The sequence below is a fragment of the Filicampus tigris genome, chromosome 2 (genome assembly GCF_054856515.1).
Source record: "Filicampus tigris isolate MCC_2025a chromosome 2, RoL_Ftig_1.0, whole genome shotgun sequence".
Classification (NCBI taxonomy): domain Eukaryota; kingdom Metazoa; phylum Chordata; class Actinopteri; order Syngnathiformes; family Syngnathidae; genus Filicampus; species Filicampus tigris.
In genome coordinates this window covers 9961499-9981177 of record NC_141218.1, presented here as the reverse complement: position 1 = coordinate 9981177, position 19679 = coordinate 9961499, and the positions used below count along the sequence as shown (strand labels likewise).

At 41.1% G+C, this 19679-nt stretch overlaps 1 protein-coding gene and 1 long non-coding RNA gene across 3 annotated transcripts in view; one reads left to right on the top strand and one right to left on the bottom strand.

Annotated features, from left to right (window-relative positions):
- Positions 1-17210, top strand: part of kdrl (kinase insert domain receptor like) — a 55654-nt gene extending 38444 nt beyond the window's left edge. For both annotated transcript variants that reach the window (XM_086023491.1, XM_086023490.1), the window contains 7 exons: positions 122-233; positions 4140-4239; positions 9471-9576; positions 11528-11649; positions 12481-12559; positions 13351-13454; positions 15047-17210. In XM_086023491.1, the coding sequence (XP_085879617.1) occupies positions 122-233; positions 4140-4239; positions 9471-9576; positions 11528-11649; positions 12481-12559; positions 13351-13454; positions 15047-15230 (807 nt within the window). In that variant the 3' untranslated portion in view covers positions 15231-17210. The remainder of the gene's footprint in view (positions 1-121; positions 234-4139; positions 4240-9470; positions 9577-11527; positions 11650-12480; positions 12560-13350; positions 13455-15046) is intronic.
- Positions 1-19679, bottom strand: part of LOC147151329 (uncharacterized) — a 49744-nt gene that overhangs the window by 28029 nt on the left and 2036 nt on the right. The window lies entirely within an intron of this gene.

The window sequence follows — 19679 nt, the reverse complement described above, 5'->3', positions numbered from 1 at the left end:
CATTTCGTACCATGCGTCATCTCAAGATCACCACTTTCACTTTGCAATTATAGAAAAACATCAATACGATACAAAAATGTAATATCATCAACTATGCTAGCTGAATTTTCCGCTTTTTCAGGCCCGGCTGCCGCTCAAGTGGATGGCTCCCGAGGCCATTTTTGACAAGATCTACACCACTCAGAGCGACGTGTGGTCCTTCGGTGTTCTCATGTGGGAGATCTTCTCATTGGGTAGGTGCCATGACCATATTTGATTGCTTTTAACGCCAGCGAATGTCTCTATTCTATTCAAAATGCTGGTGGTTAAAGAAAAACATTTCATTGAATTACTATACACAAATATACTGAAAGAGTGTTTCTCATTTTCTGAAAATCCTGAACTCAACCCTACTTTGATCATTTCCCCCCCACAAAATTTGGAGAAAACAGCAACTAATGTTCGTCATCTGGCGCCGTTTGCCATCCATAGTTATCTAATAGCATGACGAAAACTTAAAAAAAATAAATAAAATCGTACTCACTAGAGATGCTGATTATTAAATATTTTTATGTGAGCAGATCACTACAGATGTTTTGGCAGAAATTGACTATCAGGTTTTGCGCTTGCCAACCAATCAGAGCAACACATCCTGGCCAGCACTGCTGATTGTGAAGGCCCTGAGCAGATTAGATTGCGCAAAGTGCAGTCTAACAGTGTGCATGGGTGGAGTTTTCTTTCTTTAGGTATTTTCGTAGATGGACACAGCAACAAAGGGTTGTTTGCGCCAATTTGGGAGTGAACACAGTCAGCTTCCTTCCCGGCTCATTCCCTTTAAATTCAGCGTGGGAGAGGTGCACAGTTTACATGCCCGAAGCGTGAGGTTCTCGCTGGAGTCCTTGCAGGAGATCAGCGAGTGTTAACTAAAAGGAACCGCAAGAAAATATCCACTTGATGTAAAATTGGCCGCTGCGAGGTGGGCACTTGGAGACCGCATTCCACCCCGACCGTGCGTCCGTTGGGTAACAACACCTATATTTGTGCCACGGTCAAGGGGGTGCATTTAAAACTATATTATAGATGATTGTAATAATAATAACTTGTTCAATAAATTGATTTCTACAATGATTCAGAGGGTTCAGTGCATGGCAGTCATACTTATGAATGAAATGCGATGACAACCACACATCAGCGGACCGCAGGATCTGTCAGCTAGCGCTTCGATCAAATCCACCAAAATCACATTACACCACAACTTAGACCTGCTTTTACGTGGTTAAAGTCTAGTCTACTTTCTGTCACGAAATTGTCAGGGGCGCACGGGGCGTGTTGTAGAAAACTCGCCAAACATGGTGTAGCGCGGTCCACCAAATTCCCAAACACAGTAAACTAGACTTGCCCCGCAACGAAAATGAACCCGTTTTTACACCCAGCGCATGTGCGCCTGTCTACGAAGATACAGAAGAAGTGGCTGAAATCCGACTGGTCAAAGAAATCTAACATCCACATTAGGGTTGCTCGATTTTGCCTAATAAGAAAATTGCAATTATTTTCTCTCAAACCCGATTTTATGATTACGATTACGATTTCTTTGTAAAATAAAAAAGAATGAAAATGAAGTATTTTGAATGTCTTTTATTTAAACTTCATTTTGCTTTCTTTGAACTCAAAATGCCAGTCAATTTAACTTAATACACAGAACAATCCATTGGGATTAACAGCATTTTGCCTACACGATAGATTTCAGATCTGTTCTTAATTAAACCAATAATGAAAGTGCATATGCCATCTGAAACGAAATCATCAACATGAGAGAAGGTAGACAGTCAAGTCTGTAAACCAAACAGTCTGTCAGCAAGTCATTTTGCCAACCAGCCAGCCTTTCACAATTCTCCCTGGTCTTAATTAAACATAAATCAATGATTAGTGCAAAATTGTCACTCAATAATACAATAGCACTGTTAATGCACCGGCCGGCCAAAAAACTTTCAGACGTTGAGTTACTTGCTCACGGCTTGTATTGTACATGCGGGGCACACACTGCACTACAGATTTATTTTTGCCCGATTTATTAACTAAACGCTCACTTGCCTGAGCAAATAGCAGAATCGCCGATAGCCATGGATGGTGTTGTAATTTTTCCGGTATGCGCGCTCGTGGGAGGAAGCGGAAATGCAGAGGAAACTACGGCGGCTTTGATACACGAAAAATAACAAAATCGAAAGTGCCGATTTAAACGTTTTTAACATCGTTTTATCCAGAAAATTCGGTTACAGTTCAAAATTGCTTAATCGAGCAGCCCTAATCCACATGCACCTACTGCAAGCAGTGCAGCCAAGAGAAATGCTACGAAATAAAGACAAACTGACGGGAATAAATTAACACCATTTCGTGGAACGATCACAATTGAGGTTGTCAATGTAGGTCGGTGCTTGTGACAGTGGCCACCGCTGCTTCAATGTAAGCTTGCCAAACGCCGTTGCCAGGCAGCCGCGTCACGATTTAAATGCAAAGTTGCGCAACCCCCTGCTGTTAAACCACTGCGAGGGCATTGTGCATTGCTTTTGCAGCTCCAGTGAACATTTCTATAGGCGGACTCGACATGAAATATTACACGTTCAAACGTCACCACGGGAAGCCGTGAAAACATAGCAAATGTAAAAAGAAAGGGGGGGGGAAGTACGCACACGTTTCACTGTCTTTGGGCACGAACATTTTGAACAGAAACGTCTTTAAAACGTAAAGCTGCACGCTGACGTCACTTTGACACATTTGTCTTTTCCTCTTACTCGACCAGAAACATGTACACATCTGGCTAGCGTTAGTCAGGCAAATACATCTTGAAAAGAGCAATACAAAATGACCGACTTTGTTATGGTGTCATTTATGCGGTGATTGAGTGTGTACAGAAAATCAAATGGATGATGGCTCGTTTACATTACGCACTCAGAAAATGTTCAACAATAGCAATGGCGATAGCTATTTCTGCGGCAGCACATGCTAAAAGTGGGTCACGTTCTAGTTCGGATTTGTGGAGTAATCATATTTGCAAAATTGTTCCCAAATATATTTTAATTTCTAAAATAAGTACCTTTCTGAGTGGCCCCCAAACTTTTCAATGGCAGTGTATTCTTTTTTCACGTTTCTTTATTTCATCATGAATCAGCGTTACTGGGCTCTCTGTGCGACAGGTGCTCGTGAAATATTTTCGAGTGTCTAATGCATTTAAAAAGCTATAATAGTTACGTATTGTCTCAGAGGATTAGCCTGGAAATATTCCAAAATCTGCCAACCAGTTATTTATCTGCTCTTTTTCCACACGGACCTGAGCTTGAACGTTCACGTTTTGGTTCCAGCCTTAACATTTTGGTAGCAAATAAACCGCTGGTGCTGCTTTTTGATTGATGATACGCTGAAGTAAAACACAACTCAGGAGCAAGCTTGATGTATTTTAAATTTACTACTACTGTAAATGTTTTTGTGCCAAAAAAGTGTGCGGCGGAGGGAAATAATTTCACTTTTATTGCACATCAAACCTTACAGAATTCTGGCTGTGTTTGCAGCCTCCATCATCATGTCTCTAGGAAAACATGTTCAAACATTTAAACCATATCATACTAGTGCTCTCACTTGTCTTTGTACTAGCATTACTCTCTTTGTCCTCACTAGCAAAAAAAAAAAATAGCTCACCCATAGAATAACTGTCTGACTAGTTTTTCCACTACAGTATATGATATTTCAGCACACTAGTAGAACAACTAGGGCACACTCGGAGAACAACATGTCACCAGCGAGGCAAAACTATGCACTAGTTGACAACTGCGTGCTAGCAATACTACTTGTGAAGTACTTGGTGTTAACTGGTAGAATTTTATGTCAAAAGTAGTACTAGTAACACACAGTTGTCAATTGGTGCATAGTTTTGCCTCTCTAGTAACATGTAGTCGTTCAACTACTGCGCCCTGGTTTTACTAGTATGCAGAAATGTCATACGCTAGTGGGAAAAAAACCATCACCGGTAAGAGGATTGTTCTACCAGGAAAAAAAAGTGTACTAGTGCAGTGAAAATTCAGAGCGCTGGTATAATATGGAATAAATGCTCCAATGTCTTTTCATGATGTCATTTTGTAACAAGCGTGTTTTACGATCGCCTCGTTTAGGTGCGTCGCCGTACCCTGGTGTCCAAATCGACGAGGAGTTTTGCTGCAGACTGAAAGAAGGCACCAGGATGAGAGCTCCTGAATACTCTTCCTCTGAAATGTGAGTGTTCATCTCAGTCCCACCATACCACAGGGTACACAAGTAACACGGGGTACGCACACGCACGTGTATTTTAATGTCTTAACTCAGAGGCCCCACACTATAAAAATGAATCAAAAAAATACCTGGCTGTGTGACGTGACTGCTCTTATCGTTTGCGGTGTACTTGAGATAACAACACACCACACACAAAACAATCCCTCCACCAACAATCGCCAGTCTCGTCCGCCAAGCCAAATGTCTGTCGTAGTACCAAGACTAACCTGTGAGAGGCAGCACGGTGCCACAGAGCACAAAAAAAAGAAGGAATAGTAGTTGAAGAAGCACTTGAAGTACAGGAATGTTTCTGCTTTCTCTCAATACATTTTATGTTTTTAAACATTTGTATAGCTTAAAAAAGTAAGTGCTGTAAATTTTCGATGTAAATGCTAGAGACATACCGAGACCGATATGTTTTTTTACACGGCCGATACGGATAGCGATTATTAGTAGAGGCCGAAAACCGATATTTGGAGCTGATATTCATTTTCAGTCAAAGATACAAACTCCAAACTTCTTAACTGATGAAATGTCTCAACTTTTCAGATTTGCAAAAAGTTTGATTGTTTTTTGTTTTTTCAGACTCATATGCATCAAAATGTTTAATATCAGCACCAATAATCAGCCAGGCCGATAATGGGTTCATTCCTAGTAAATGCTATAAAAACATGCCTAGGGTGTATTTCAATATCGCAGATTACAGTTATTGCGAGGGTGGTCTGTATTCTGTAACACCTACGATGGAGTGGGTTAACTGTAATAGTCTATATCGTGGATTTTCACGGGTGAGTCTAGAAAAGTGATTCTCCGTTTAGTGTGCCGCGAGAGATCTTCAGGTGTGCTGCGGAAAATTATCCAATGTCAATTATTTAGACCAAAATGTTATTTTCTTTTATTTTTTGTTAATTAATGAATGTATGCCAGCAACAGGCTAAAAAATATAAATGCTCGTACACTAGAGGTAAAGGTACATAATTTACCCGTATATCCACTTTTTGTGAATCGTTTTGCTAAGTGGTGTGCCGTGAAATTTTTCCGATGTGATATATGTGAGTTAGAATAACAATGTATATTATTATTCTTACAATGTGCTTTCGCTCAATAAAGGTTGAGTAACACTGGTCTAGATCATATCCTTCACAATAAACGGAGTTCCACTTTGTCTTCCCACTGAAATAAGCCGCTCCGCGCCGCAGTAATTCATCAATTTAGCAAAGCCCGGTCGATTCCGATTTTTGCTGCGCAAATCCCGCAGCGAGAGGTTGAGGCTCAAGCTGTCAGAGAACAGCTCCAAACACACGCGGCGGAATTAACCTCGAGGACTGGAAGTGCATTCATCAAGATATCAGCAGGTTTCATCTTCCTATTGGAGACAGGTCTCACATAGATCAAGAGGGAACGAGCGAGGAGCAACTCTCGGCACCAGCCGGTCTGCATCCGCACATCCGCTTTTGATTTTCGGCATCATTTTCAATCAAGGTCTCCGCTGCAAAGTCGGTGGATTCACTTTGTTAGTCTCACTTGGCGCGAGACGGCCATAAACGTGTTGATGCTTTGATACCGGATCGCCATTAAACAGAAGTTGAAGCAAGAAAACAAGATCGATGGACTATGCGAGCGCTTCAAATGACGCAGACAATGAAACCCTTTCAGCATTTATTGCATAGCCACTAGTACACTCTTTGTCCACACTAGTGGGACAACACGAGTATACTAGTAGGACAACAAAATGTTATTAGTGAGGCAAAACTATGCACCTCCGACATGTGCATGCCACCACTACTGGTGACCTTCTAAATGTAATAGTGGGCATTTTGGTGTTACTTTTGTGGTACAGGAGGCTACTAGTGCATGACACATACAATATCTACTAGTTAGTTAACTACTAGTTATGCATTAGTAAGCCAAAAAGGGGCAGTCATAGTGGCAAAAAAAAAATAAATACTTGTAAGACTAAGTCCTTTTACTAGTGAGCCCTATTCATGCTACTACTTAAGCTTCAAACTATTACACTCTTTGTCCTCACTAGTGGGACAACACGAGTATAGTAGTCGGACAACAAAATGTATTTAGTGAGGCAAAACTATGCACCTCCGACATATGCATGCCATTTCAACTAGTGACCTTATACAATGTAATAGTGGGCATTATTGGTGTTACTGTTGTGGCACAGGAGGCTACTAGTGCATGACACATACCTACTAGTTAACTAGTAAGGATTGTGCGTTACTAAAGGCAAAAAAGAGCACTAGTAGTGTCAAAAAAATACTTGTAAGACCCTTTACTAGTGAGCCCTATTCATGCTTAAGGTCCATATACTATTATACTCTTTGTCCTCACTAGTAGGACAATTCAGCGCACTAGTAGAATAAAAAAGGGTGCACAAGTAGAACAACTGTGTCCCAGCCAAAATGTGTTTTTTTTCCCCCACTACTGTATTACATTTCTGGACACAAGGAGGCCAACTTTGGCATACTAGTTGAACAGCTATATTTTACTAGTGAAGCAAAACTGCACTAGTTGACATCTGCACACTACTGCTACTACTAGTGAACACTAGATTAACTAGTAGAATTGTATATGTAATTTGTATATTTCCACAAAGCCTTTTTAGCATACCCATAGTGGTTTAACCTTTGTTTTGAGTTATTCGTTTTTTTAGTTGCACAAACAAAGAGCATACTAGTACATGGACCTTAAGCTGGATATCAAGGGTAACAAATGAAAGCTCAAATGTCTTTCAACACAGCAGTAAGAGTACACGTGTGACCGCCAAATGTGAATCGTGCAAGTCCGTTCTTATTTTTGAAAACTGAAGCGAACTGGCTGGTCTGCCAACTTTGGAAGCGGACGAAAGAAAAACTAATGAAGTACCCCTTTCCGAAAAAAAAAAAAAAAAAACCCAAAACAAAACCTGACAGTCCACACTCTTAAGTGGTGTCTCGGTTAAATCATGACACTACTGATCACTGCAGCTTGCTTATGAGGCCTGAACTCATATTGACCATCGGGTCCAAATGTCAGCATATTCCCTCCCCTCCAATCAAAATTGACAAAGGCCAGATTATCAAATGTCTCTAAAAGATTATCCTCAACGATTATCCTGTATGAGATTTTTCTGCTTGGGTCCGACAATAGTCAAAGTTAAAAAAAAAAGGGTCTCGCCATATCAAGCTAGTGGTCGGCCAACGCGGCCGTTGAAAGTGCCAGGGGGCAACACCGCGACAGCGCCACCCTGACGCCAACTGCTCCGTACCCTCGGCGCACGCATGACAAGCGACTTTGGAATGCGGCGGCTCACTCCAGCGGGAAAACAATAAATGGGATGCCGACACACATGCCGCAGACAGTTTTTGTTCATCATTACGTTCCGGGCAGGAAATGTGTTTCACATTGTGCGGTGGGTCAAACAGTGATAACTTCCCCCTTTGTATGCTCTGCATTAGAGTTGTGACATCCCGTCACTGGGGGGATGGCTCCCACCTGTTCAAGACGGGAATGTTGAAAATCCCCCCCGAAAAGCCGAGCACAACACAGGTGGCGAGGAGGAGGAAGGTTCAATATCGCAACATCTGGTTTTCATATTCATTACGAAACCAAATGGGAATCACAGCGGTGCAAAGTAATTACACAGGAATACTTTGTGATTGCGCTTGAGATTGTTCAGGTATCTGTACTTGAGTATTTTCTGACGACTTTGTACTCTTACTACCAGCATTTCTGCGCCCTTTGTCGAAATAGGATCGTTCCTTTTTTTCCAACCCCGGCGTAAAAAAAAAAAAGGTTTTAATTAAAGAGGGAGAAAATTAAGCACGGCGGAGATCTTGATTGATTGGAATCTTGGGTAAGGTGCAAAAAAGATAGAGCAGAAAAATTGAGGATAGCGAATCAGGGAGCATGAACGAAGCAAGATCAATTTCATCGAAGGCTTTGACGTTGAAAAAAAAATAATTGGCTGATTGAGGGGCATCAAACTCATTTTTGTCACGGCTCAAATCGTAGTTAAGGTTTCCGTCAGAGGGCCGTTATGACAACTTATCATAAAACATAATAGCCCCTGTAATTTGCAACAAATTGCAGTTGAAACTATACAGTCATGGAAAAGCAAACATTTAGGTATTCAACGATTTTCCATGTATATGGAGAAAGGATGTGATGATGTTAAAGGATTGAAGATGACACACCTGATTTGCTTTAGTGGGCCACAAAGTAAAAGTGAAAAATGATTGAGTTTGACACCATTGGCCTCTAGTCTGGAAAAAAAAAAGCCTTTTTTTTTGTCAGTTCATTCGATAGTTTGGCTTTTTGTCATTTCGCAGCGTTAGCAAAGCTATGAGAACATATTTTGAGCAGAGTAACCGAGTTTTTTTTTTTCCACCCATGTGCGACTACTTATACCACCTCTGAGGATGATAACCAGAAACCACAATTGCGATCGATCACTGACCCCGATCAAAAAACCTTTGCTCCGAAGATCATTTAAACGGGGGCGGGGAATTCTTTTTCCTCCAAATTCCTGCATGAAAGGGAACGAACCTCACACGAGGACTTTGTGAGTCTTCCCACATGGCCCCCGACACTGACAGCCCGTCGCGGGGCCGTCAGAAGCTATGCGCTTCTCACACCCGAGACCCAAGACCATCCCATATGGCGCCAAAGCTCGGAGAGCACTTCAAAAACAAACAAGATGGGATTCAGGTTCAAGATGACAGGCCATACATACAGAAATGAGAAAAGTACTCACACTGTGTACTTAAGTAAAAGTACAGATATTTGTATAAAAAGAAACTGATTTTACTTCTTTCAGTCAAAAAGGAAAGACTGGGAAATGAAAAGTAAAAACTGAATGTTTGCGCTATTAATCTCCCATTCAAACAACAAAGCAAAAAAAAAAAAAAAAATGTAAAGGCCGGCTGGTAACTTCAAATAAAAAATCTTTCATTTGGGGCTCAGGGTACTGAAAGCTCAGATAGCTGAAAGTACACTAACCAAGTATTTGTACTTGGCACTGCATACAGAGGTGCACCAGATGTTGCGCCTCTCTGAATAAACACGACCCCCGATTTGTGCACTCGAACATGCTAAATATTTTGGCACCGTGAGGTCCCATGTTACATTACCTCAAGCCTAATGCATGTTCTTACAGAGAGTGTGTGTGCGTGTGTGTGTGTGTGTGTGTGTCTGTGTTATAGATATCAGACCATGTTGGAGTGCTGGCAGGGGGAAGCACAGGAGCGGCCCACCTTCACCGAGCTGGTTGAACAGTTGGGAGACCTTCTTCAGGCCAGTGTGCAGCAGGTACAAAAAAGGAAGACCGCGGCAGGCATTTTTTTTACTAAGGACCCACTCGGGGTCCGAACGCCAACATAGCTACCAATATTCACCACAATCAATGATCCATTTAAAGAAAATTTGTTGTATTTATTCTGTTATGCTGGTGACACAAAAACTGTGAAAAAAAAAGTAAAAACACACTAAGATACATTATGTATCTTAACTTTTAAACAATTTGTAAGAACTTTTATGCTTTGTATTTCAGTTGCCTAAACAATTTAGCCAGTTTAAATTTATTCTTGTATTCATGTGAAAATATACATTTTTAAAGTTTTTTTTTTCCCCCCATTTGCATTCCAAACAAATCCCATGCCGGGCGTGTAATGACAGGACGCGGTCAGCCGTTTTTGCGTCACAAAAGCCAGTTGCAAAGGCTGCAAAGCAGCAGGAAGTGGGCGTGGCCCGTCCTTGTCCCGAGGCTTGAGGAGAAGCAGGCGGGCGCTCGGCTCACAGTAGCCGACAAGAGGAAGTCACACTCATCGCAGTGAAACCTGGCAACATTTTGACGGAGGATATTTTTTTGTTTGTTTTTTTTTTTTTCACCGAATACAGACAAGTCCGTTCCTTCAGTGTAGTACCACGTTGGGCCGCAAAATACTGGACAGCACTGACGCCTTGATGTACTGTAGATGCATCAGAATTAAGAGCAAGAAGAGGCAGAGAAGGTCCCCTACTAAGCCACAGTACTAGTAGTTGTTCGAGCAGAGCAGAGAGAAGATCTGTTGGATATGAAGATATGAGTATTGTGCTCCATTTGTATGTGTTGCTGTTTGATGTGTGTTGAAGTATTGATTTAGAGGTTTAGTATTTCTGTACCATCAATGCTCGTTTCCATTAGCTTATCTATGGCAACTCACGTATTTTAGCATTGACACAGCGGATTATATGGTTTGGTTTAGAATCTTTGATTCTCTTTAATTGTATGTAATGCTGCTCTTTGTGTGGAGAGAAGCAGTCGTTTGAAGGTTTTATAATTACCACATCACCTTTGCCAATTCTGTCAGCCCGTCTATGGACATTCGCATTATGTGTCAACATTAAGCTAGTGGACTGTCGGACGGAATGTTACAGTTGCATTAAACGTTTTGGTGTTGTTTAGCTATACGATGTTTAATTCTCTTTTACTGAATGGCATTCAGCTCTGTGTGCACCACAGTAGCTGTTATTTAAATGTTATATTTAATATGTAATATTTATGCTGATTTCTGTTAGCATGTCTATGGTGTTTCGCATTATATGTTAGCATTAAGCTGGCAGGCTTTTGTCATTTTAAGGTTGGGTTAAACATTTTGGTGTTTACATATGTACAATGTCTTTTGTTTTGCGTGTGAGTTTTAAAGTAAACTGCAACTGGGGGGTGACAAACAGCTTGAAGCAAGCACACTGAACCTCTTATTTGGAGAAGTCTTTTTTTATGTCCTCCGTGTGACGTTATATGATAGTCTCCCATTTCTGGGCAGCGAGAGTGAAGGAATACTTTCAAAAGTGTCCTAATAAGCTAAAATGTTGTGTGGGTGGAGGATGAAACTATTTAAAAATAAATAAATAAATAAATAAATATTAAAAAAACGTTCTTATACGGTCTCTATCATGGATTTTCACTGTTTGAGTCTGGAATGTGCCCCCCGCGATAAATGAGATTTCACCTTGATCCAAACACAAAAGCTGAAGTATATCATATGAAAAAAAATCTTGCATTTTTGACACCATTGTTGTGGTGCAGGAAGTCCTTCCACAGGCAACGATGTATTTGATTTACTAGCCGTGACCCGGCCTTCTTTGGCTGCTCTCCACTAGGCGTGCGTGCGTGCGTTTGTCAGTTTAACATCCGTAGTGCATCGCCCATGAATCTGCCCGCCGCGCGCCTCCTGGAAATCTTATACCCAGATGGTTTTTGTTTGTGTGGCTAATTTAGGGGGGGAAACACTACATACCCATCAACACCCTGCTGGCCAAAGTCGGAGACCTCGATGGCGGCAAGATGACGGAAGAAACGCCCGCCCGGCCCATTTCGCACCGCGACTCAGGCGGCACCTGGTAAGGAAGGCGGCATTCATTTTTAAAAGTGTAGTTACATAATACATTGACCAGTTTTACCATTTTTATTTTTAAACAAATTACATAAATTGACCAGTTTGACTATTTCAAGTAAATCAAGCTCACGTAAATTTAGAAATAAATAAGTAAATTACATCAATTAAACAATATTTTAAGCAAATAAAATATCAAAGAAATCTAATTTAATTCAATTCATATAAACTGAATACAATAAAACTAAAACAAATGCAGATATGAATAACAATTGACCGGTTTAACTAAATCATTTCTTTTTTTTGTTTTTTTTGTTTTGTCTTTAATCAATAAATTAAATCGTTTGAGTAATTGCCATGAACTTGTTTCAGTATTCCTGGTTGCCTTTGAAAAGCTTGCAGACCATCAATCCTGCACACCCACAATTTAAATCCTCACAACTTTGACGAGGAGATAATCCGACACTATCTATGATATTGGTTATATAATATGCACAGGGAGGCGTTTTTTTGGGGGTTTTTTTTCCCACAACCATAAAAGACATTCTGCCCCAAACTATATCCGGCCATTATGTAGATTTATGTAGGTTTCATGTAATATTTCTTGAAACTCTCGGGGATTCACGTACGTTCAAAGTATGTGTTAGTCATGACGTGTTGAAAAGCGACGATGGCAGATGAAGCCCGAAGCTGAATGATTCCGATCGTCTTTTTGAGATGGCGTGGATTCAACACATTGTTGCTCCAAGTCATTATGTCCCAGCAGTTTTATTGCCGCTTGGCTTCTCCAAACGCAAACACTGAGAAGGCCTTTCCTGGAAATCTTTCTGTGCGTTAGGAACATCAAGATCAGACCGGCCAGCGTCAAAACCTTCGACCAGATCACCATGGACAGCGACGCCAATCACGCTCACCAGGTCAGCACGATGGATGGAAAGAGCAAGAGAGAGAATGAAAGTGGGAGAGAGAAGATAAGCACGAACCAGAGAGAGTGAGAGATTTAAAGCGCATGTCACCACAAACACATTTTTTTTCTCAAGAATATGTTCCCAGCAGACCCACTAGTTGTAACACGGCATTCTGATTAATTTCGCATTTGTGGAATTTTAAATTAAGCAGCAAAATGCACTCATTTTTAGCCATCTCCGGGGGCGGCCATTTTGTCTTCTGTCGACTGAAAGCGACATCACGACTGCTCACAACGACCGACCACGGCTGACCTGTTTTCTGAATTTGAGCCGTGATTGGTCGTTGTGAGCAGTTGTGATGTCACTTTCAGTCGACAGAAGACAAAATGGCCGCCCCCGGAGATGGCTAAAAACGAGTGGATTAACACTTATTCCACAAACGCAATATTTATCAGAATGCCCTGTTTCAACTAGTGGGCCTGCAGGGAACATATTCTTGAAAAAACTGTGTTTGGGTTGATTTCCGCCTTAAGGATGGATTTGAGAGATTAGATGGGTAGATGAAAAAATGATTAGTTGCTTCAGTGGATGATTGATGGACAGGTGGATGGACGGATGGATGGATGGGTAGGTGGGGTGGTCTCCGGGTGGTGGGTTGCCTAGTAGTTGTTTGGCGGATGGATAGCTGGGTGGAGATAGACAATTTTATTTTTGAGAAGCAATACTCCTATTGAACATGTTTTTTTTTTTAAATGTGCAGTGACTATAGCTATTTGTGTGTGTGCATCCATGTTGAGCAGGGCGTGCAGTGCGACAGCGGGATGGGCCTATCGTCGGACAACATGAACACTCTGAAGAGGCTGGAGTCGCTAGCCGGACGACCTCTCAGCATCATGGCTCTAGCGTACGCACACACACACACACACACCCACGCACGCAAAGTGACACTTGTAGCGGGAAAAAATATAACTAGTAAGGCGGTCACTTATTTGTCGGATGAGTGAGGACAGAAAGAGATCTGGTATATTAGGCCGGATATGTCATGAGAGACTTTGTGTTTCGAAATGAAGAGTTTTTAGTCCAGACATGCCAAGAGTGTACTTGCTAGGCAACCAATTGCTCACAGTCCACCTTTGAACTTTTCACAAGGACACCCCCTCCCCCACCTCCCTCCGCAACTATCCCACCCTCCTCCCTGTCGGCCGCCTCCTTTTGTTGAAAAGGAGTCTGCCTATTGGTCACTAGCACAGCACGCCCAAATTTATCATCATCATTATCATTGAAATATGAGGAGAAAAATGTAACTTTTTCATGCCACCTCATTCCGAAGGGACTGAGATTGTCGGGCACGCAAACCCCCCAATGAGCTGCGAGCCTTTGACTGCTCTGGGAACCGACGCCGAAGACAATCAGTCATCAAATGAGGCAGAAACGTGCTGGATGATTAATGATGCAATATGAAACGAAGCCTTGTTATTGCGTAGCTTGCTTGAATGCAAGAGTTGGATTCAAGAGTACATTCAAAACATGTGAAAAAGTTACCCCCCAAAAAATAAAATGGAAAAAAAGTTGAAAAGAATATTGTAAAGCAGTGGTTCTCGACCGTTGCCACATCTTCCTGTGCAAGGTATCGACCCATTTTTACAGCAGTAAAAGGACCATAAAGCATTTTTTTTTTGTTTAAAAATAGCTTTTGTTTCAAATGAATGTGACTCTACCACCAAAAGCATATTGCTAGCTATGACTCCAGTGAGGCAAAGGCTTAGCTGCATTGTATTTCTTTTCAGAGTAAACTCGAGCACAAGTGAGCAGGTTTATAATTTTCATTATCGTTAGTCAGTCAGTTAGTGTTCATTAGTTTTTAAATCAAGTTGTTTTGTGTTTGATTTTATTTTTTCCAAAAATGCTTTTTTTGTTGAGGTTTTATTAGCTTTAGATTTTTTTTAAATTTGTGGAGTATTTGTGAAATGCAAGGCAAAGATAAGAAGGTGAGCAAGTATTTTGTAATAACAGTAAAGTACAACTCCCAAACAGTTTGACCAAACTAATTATTTACAAACATACCGAATTAAAATCAACCCGAAAGCTCATTCATTACATTAATTGACAAATACAAAAACGGAGCATATTTGCTATAATTATAGTTAGTTTGAGTTCTTTTTTTTTTTTTTTTTTTTTTAACATTTTCGTTATATTTCGTTAATTTCTTCTTTTTTTTTTTTCAGTTTTAGTTAGTCACCGTTTTGTGAGTAACATTTCCATGTGGGAACGCCTCCATATTGTACCAAAAAATAATGAGAATTCAGAATACAAATGCGTTCAACTTTTTACTAGCTTTCCACAACCAACCCAAAATGGGTCCATGACCCACTTTTGGTCTCCCGACCCACCAGTTGAGACTCACTGTATTCTACGTACACAATATCATTCAGCTCCAGGTTACCAAAGTGCACAACATGCGAGTCAAAATAACACCTGCGCTCTTGTCGTTTGCAGCATGAAGGCGATGAGCAAGAGCAAAGAGTCGGTGCTGAGCGAGCCCGACAAGGACAAGTACCCGCCAAGCGTCCCTCCTCTGGACCTCAACCTGGACGACTCGGCCTTGGACGCCGACCTGGAGTGTCACAGCCCGCCGCCCGACTACAACTATGTGGTGCGCTACTCCACGCCGCCCGTGTAAGCTTTCACCTACGGCAAGCTTTCGAGCATGCTCAGGGGGCTTTCCCCTCGTGGCCGCGTGAGCGGCGAGCAGGGAGGACACTGGCGAAGCTGTGGACTGTGAAATGAGCGATGGGCGAGCGGTCAAATTGCGTCGTCCCACCGACCCGCCGGACTGACTTTGCGGGGCTCGGGCGTTTGTTCCCAAGTGGAAAGTAGCTCAGGTATTTCAGTCAGCTCCATATCAGGCTTTTCTACTGTGAAATGGCTCCACAAGGTCCAGCAGGTGACAACTCATGACAAGAAGGATAGCTTTTGAAAGGCGACACGTTATCTATGCTTTTGTTTTTTCACAACTCAAAACAGTTCACAAGCATCGTAATAACACGCCGGTGATACATTTTTCCAAGGACCCCCTTGTAATTCTAACGCCATTTTAGGCATAACCGCCATAAAGAATGATTTATTTTTCCACTAACAACATGGCTGTGAACTTCGTCACTTGTTCCTTGGCGATAAGATGCAGCAAAAACAGCAAATAGAATACCAAATTGCAATTATGCGCGGTTCACCGCATTTGTATCCAAATCATTTTAAAAAGTCAATTTTTGAACATTGTTATTGCAGCTCTGCTTACCTTTTTACTTTATTGTAGTGAAATGTCACTCCTTAAGACGGCAAATGAATGGTGCTTGGAACCCAACTACTTCCATACAAGTCATTAAAAGTCCAATTTTCAACACTGTTATTGCAGCTCTGCTTACCCTTTGGCTTTAATGTAGTGAACTTTTCCCTCTGTACCCAGAATTTCACTGTTATCCCACCTCTCACTCCCCCGCGTGACTCCGACAACCTAACTATTCGCATACAAAACAGCAAAAGGTCTATTTTCCATGATATGTAGTATATTTTTTTTTAAAGTGTGACATGAAGAGCTCTATTTGGTAAAAGTCTCATATCTAAAGATGTCCAACATCAAAATGCTCAGGTTGTTCCATAAAGTCACAAATGAATACAAGTTTTTCTTTAAACATACATTGAAGGAACCCATAGATAGCCCCTGCTCCAATTGTATATTTCTTTGTTTACAAATTCAGATAGAAACACAATTAGGATGTCAAAGGAAGCTTTCTTTTTTTTCCCCCAAACACAAAGTATGTATTTATTTCACTTGTAAACACTGTCAACTAGGAAATTGTGTTTGTGGAGTGATGTTTAAGCAAAGCTGACATGCATCATGCAGATGTTTATGCTGCTGTGTTCACTGACAGGATTCAGCAGGTTTCCTCCTCCTCCTCGTCATTGTTGTCATGCTCACGAACGCTTGCGGGGCAGGCGTCATGGCAACCGCCTTTCATTGTGTTGCATTTTGGCCAATGTCCTTGCTTTTTGACAGCATTTTCTGGGGGAGATCAGAGTTAGCCCTTACATACTGTTCGGGGCATGGGAGAAGTGAATATTAATCATAATTTCTCATGAAAATGGCAAATGCCAAAAGGAATATGAACAGTATGTGAGTGTTAAATTAAAGGACTGTGGACCAAAGGTTAACTCATCAGATTGCTTGTGTTTCATGACCACTATAAAAAAAAAACTAGAAATACATCCAAAAGTGATGAACTGTGGAATATTTTTGTTCTGCACAGAGGGAATCTTGATGCACTGATACTTTATCTATTTTTTTTCATATTCTAATTGTATGTCGTATTTTTACTCAACAGTATTATGGCTCACAAGTCGTGCATTTAACATCTAACTCCTTTATTAGCCATGTTCATTCAACGTATGTTGTAAAATTCCAGTTGATCAAAATGTTTGTCGATGCAGCTTATCTGGAATAATAGTTTGTTTTTTTTTAATGTATGTAATAACCTGCAGCTAAAACCATGTAGTTTGTCATTCACTTTAATTCTTGTAGTGTAACATGTTTTACAATTAATGTTCCCCAACACTGTTGCTGAGCATATGAAGCAAATAAAGATATATATATTTATACTTTAAATTCTGTCTGGTGGTGTTTGTGCAATCTATTTTACTACATAATTATATAAATTTTTATGAACATAATTCACATACAAAACTACATAATTGTATATTTGATTTTAAACGGACATCTCATCGATGAAAGGACCCATAATCTACAACTATAGGCGTTTGAGGACCGCCTGTCAATAAATTGAAATAAGGTCAACAAAACATTTATAGATAGCTGTGACTTTGGAATAATAATAACGAGTTGTATAGTCCCAAGTGTCATACAAAGTTAAATGACGAGTAAATCAACAGACATTGAGTTAAAATACGGGTATTAGCAAAACGCTAAAGCTTTAGCATTTGCTTTTTTTGGTGTCATGTATTTATATTTTTTGAAAACAGTTGTTTTGTTTGGCTTTTTTTTTTTTTTTTTAAATAGTTGATCGCTGCAGCAATAACATGTCATCAGTGGAAGGCCTTGTAAATTATTAATATAGGTGTCAAGGACTGCCAGTCAACAAATGATACAATTGCTGAAGTTAACCTAGCACTGTTACAACAAAACATTTTCTAGATGGTTAGAACACACTTGGAATCACTAACTAGTTGTATAGCCGTCAGAGTCATGCACAGACACACGATGAACATGTAACTCAACAGACATGGAGTTAAACCAGCAATATTAGAAAAAGGCTGGTGCTTTAGCGTTAGCTTTCTGACGTTTGCGCGACGGCATATTGTTAAACCAAATGAATGTGTTTAAGTGAGCCAATATAATGAGAGTTCAACAATGATTATACATACATCCTTTTTCCGGTATTACATTCTCATCCTGCCTTTATGTAGCAATCCTTTTGTTTATCAATTTATACTGTGTAGTGTAGTGTTACAACCCGTGCAATTATGTCCAGACTGGCCACATAGTCATGTTTGTGCCTGGTCAAGATTAATGGCTGATTACAATTATAGAATTCTGAATAAATCCAGACAACTGAACAAATTATATTACTAGAAAAATATCCTCAAAAACTGCATTCCTGTGGAATGACTCAAAAGGCAGGAACATAATCGGTACCCCTCAAATTTGGCAAAAGTAACGTTCTTGTATGTCTGCTGGTTATATCTGCTACGCTCCCTTTTCTTCAGATCTTATTTTTGTGGAAAAGTACAAGCTGGCCATACAGCCCAGCCCAACTTCTATTCCTGAGGACATTGTGAATGACGAGGTCAAAGGTTTCAAGATTTCCCGCTCGGCTTCGATTTCTTTCAACCTTGACCTTCCTGTTGATTCACATTTTTATTCTCGACTCATTCATGCCTTCGGACAGGAATGCTCTTCGGACGGCGTGACGGCGCTTCCCGCTCGGGCGAGGTGTCGGCAGCATGTCTGTTCTCCGGGACAAAGGAAGGAACTCTTAATCACGACGGTCCGACTGAAGGACGCCACACGCGAGGCTTCCTATGGGAGCCAAGCGTGTAACATGGAGTTGTCCTACCAGTGAGGAAAAAGAGCGTACTACTACATATACCTTAAGCCGGATATCAAATAGAGTAAATGCTCAAATGGCTTTCCAGGAAGCCATTGAGCATTTATTCAATATCGTTGATAAAGAGGCCACTAGTGTGTGACGCATTCCTACTAGTTGGGCCTAGTAGTGTTACTAGTGCAGCACAGTCATTTTTCAGTTTAACTGTGTACTATTGGGCCAAAAGTGGCAGTAGTGTTGAGAAAAAAAAAATTCTAGTAAGACATGCATCAGCACGTGTGCCCTAGTTATTCCACTAGTGTGCTGAATTGTCTTACTAGTGAGGACAAAGAGTGTACTAGTACACAGATCTTGAGCTGCATATCAAGAATATGGAATAAGGCCTTGCCATGCCCCCGGTTTCAGACCGGGTGCCGGACTGGGTGTGTCAGAGGCGAACACGGGTCTCCGTGAGGGTCCTGACAGGATCCGCCATGTTTACATGGAGGTGAGCGACAAAACACGCCAACGCAGACAAACAAGGGAAGGATGTTGGTGGGGAAAGGAGGTGATGGGGGGGGGGGGGGTCGAGGTGGAGGTGGGGGTCGTGACTATCATGTTTTTTTCATTTGGCAACAAACACAACAGGCTCGTGTTGGCAACAGTCATTTTCCGTGATGAGGGGCATCCTTTTACCTTTCCTGTCTTGGGCTTGAACTGATTTCCCAATGACAAAATCCAAAGCAGGACATCCGAAAAGCGCAATCATCTTTAACATTTCTTTCATAAAAGTACAGTCAAGCCCCATTTATCGCAGGTATATGTTCCAGACCAGCCCAAAGTACGTGAAAATCAGCAACATAGTGTCCATATACATTTTTGCGTTTTTTTTTTTTCCACAGACCAAAGCTGTGTCTCATACCCCAACCCAAAAAAGTCCTGTGCTGTGATGTTGTTGCATCTACAGGGAACTAAAAGTCTTAATGAGTTTTCGTCAGTTATTTGCGGATTTTAACCATTTTTGGCAAGGC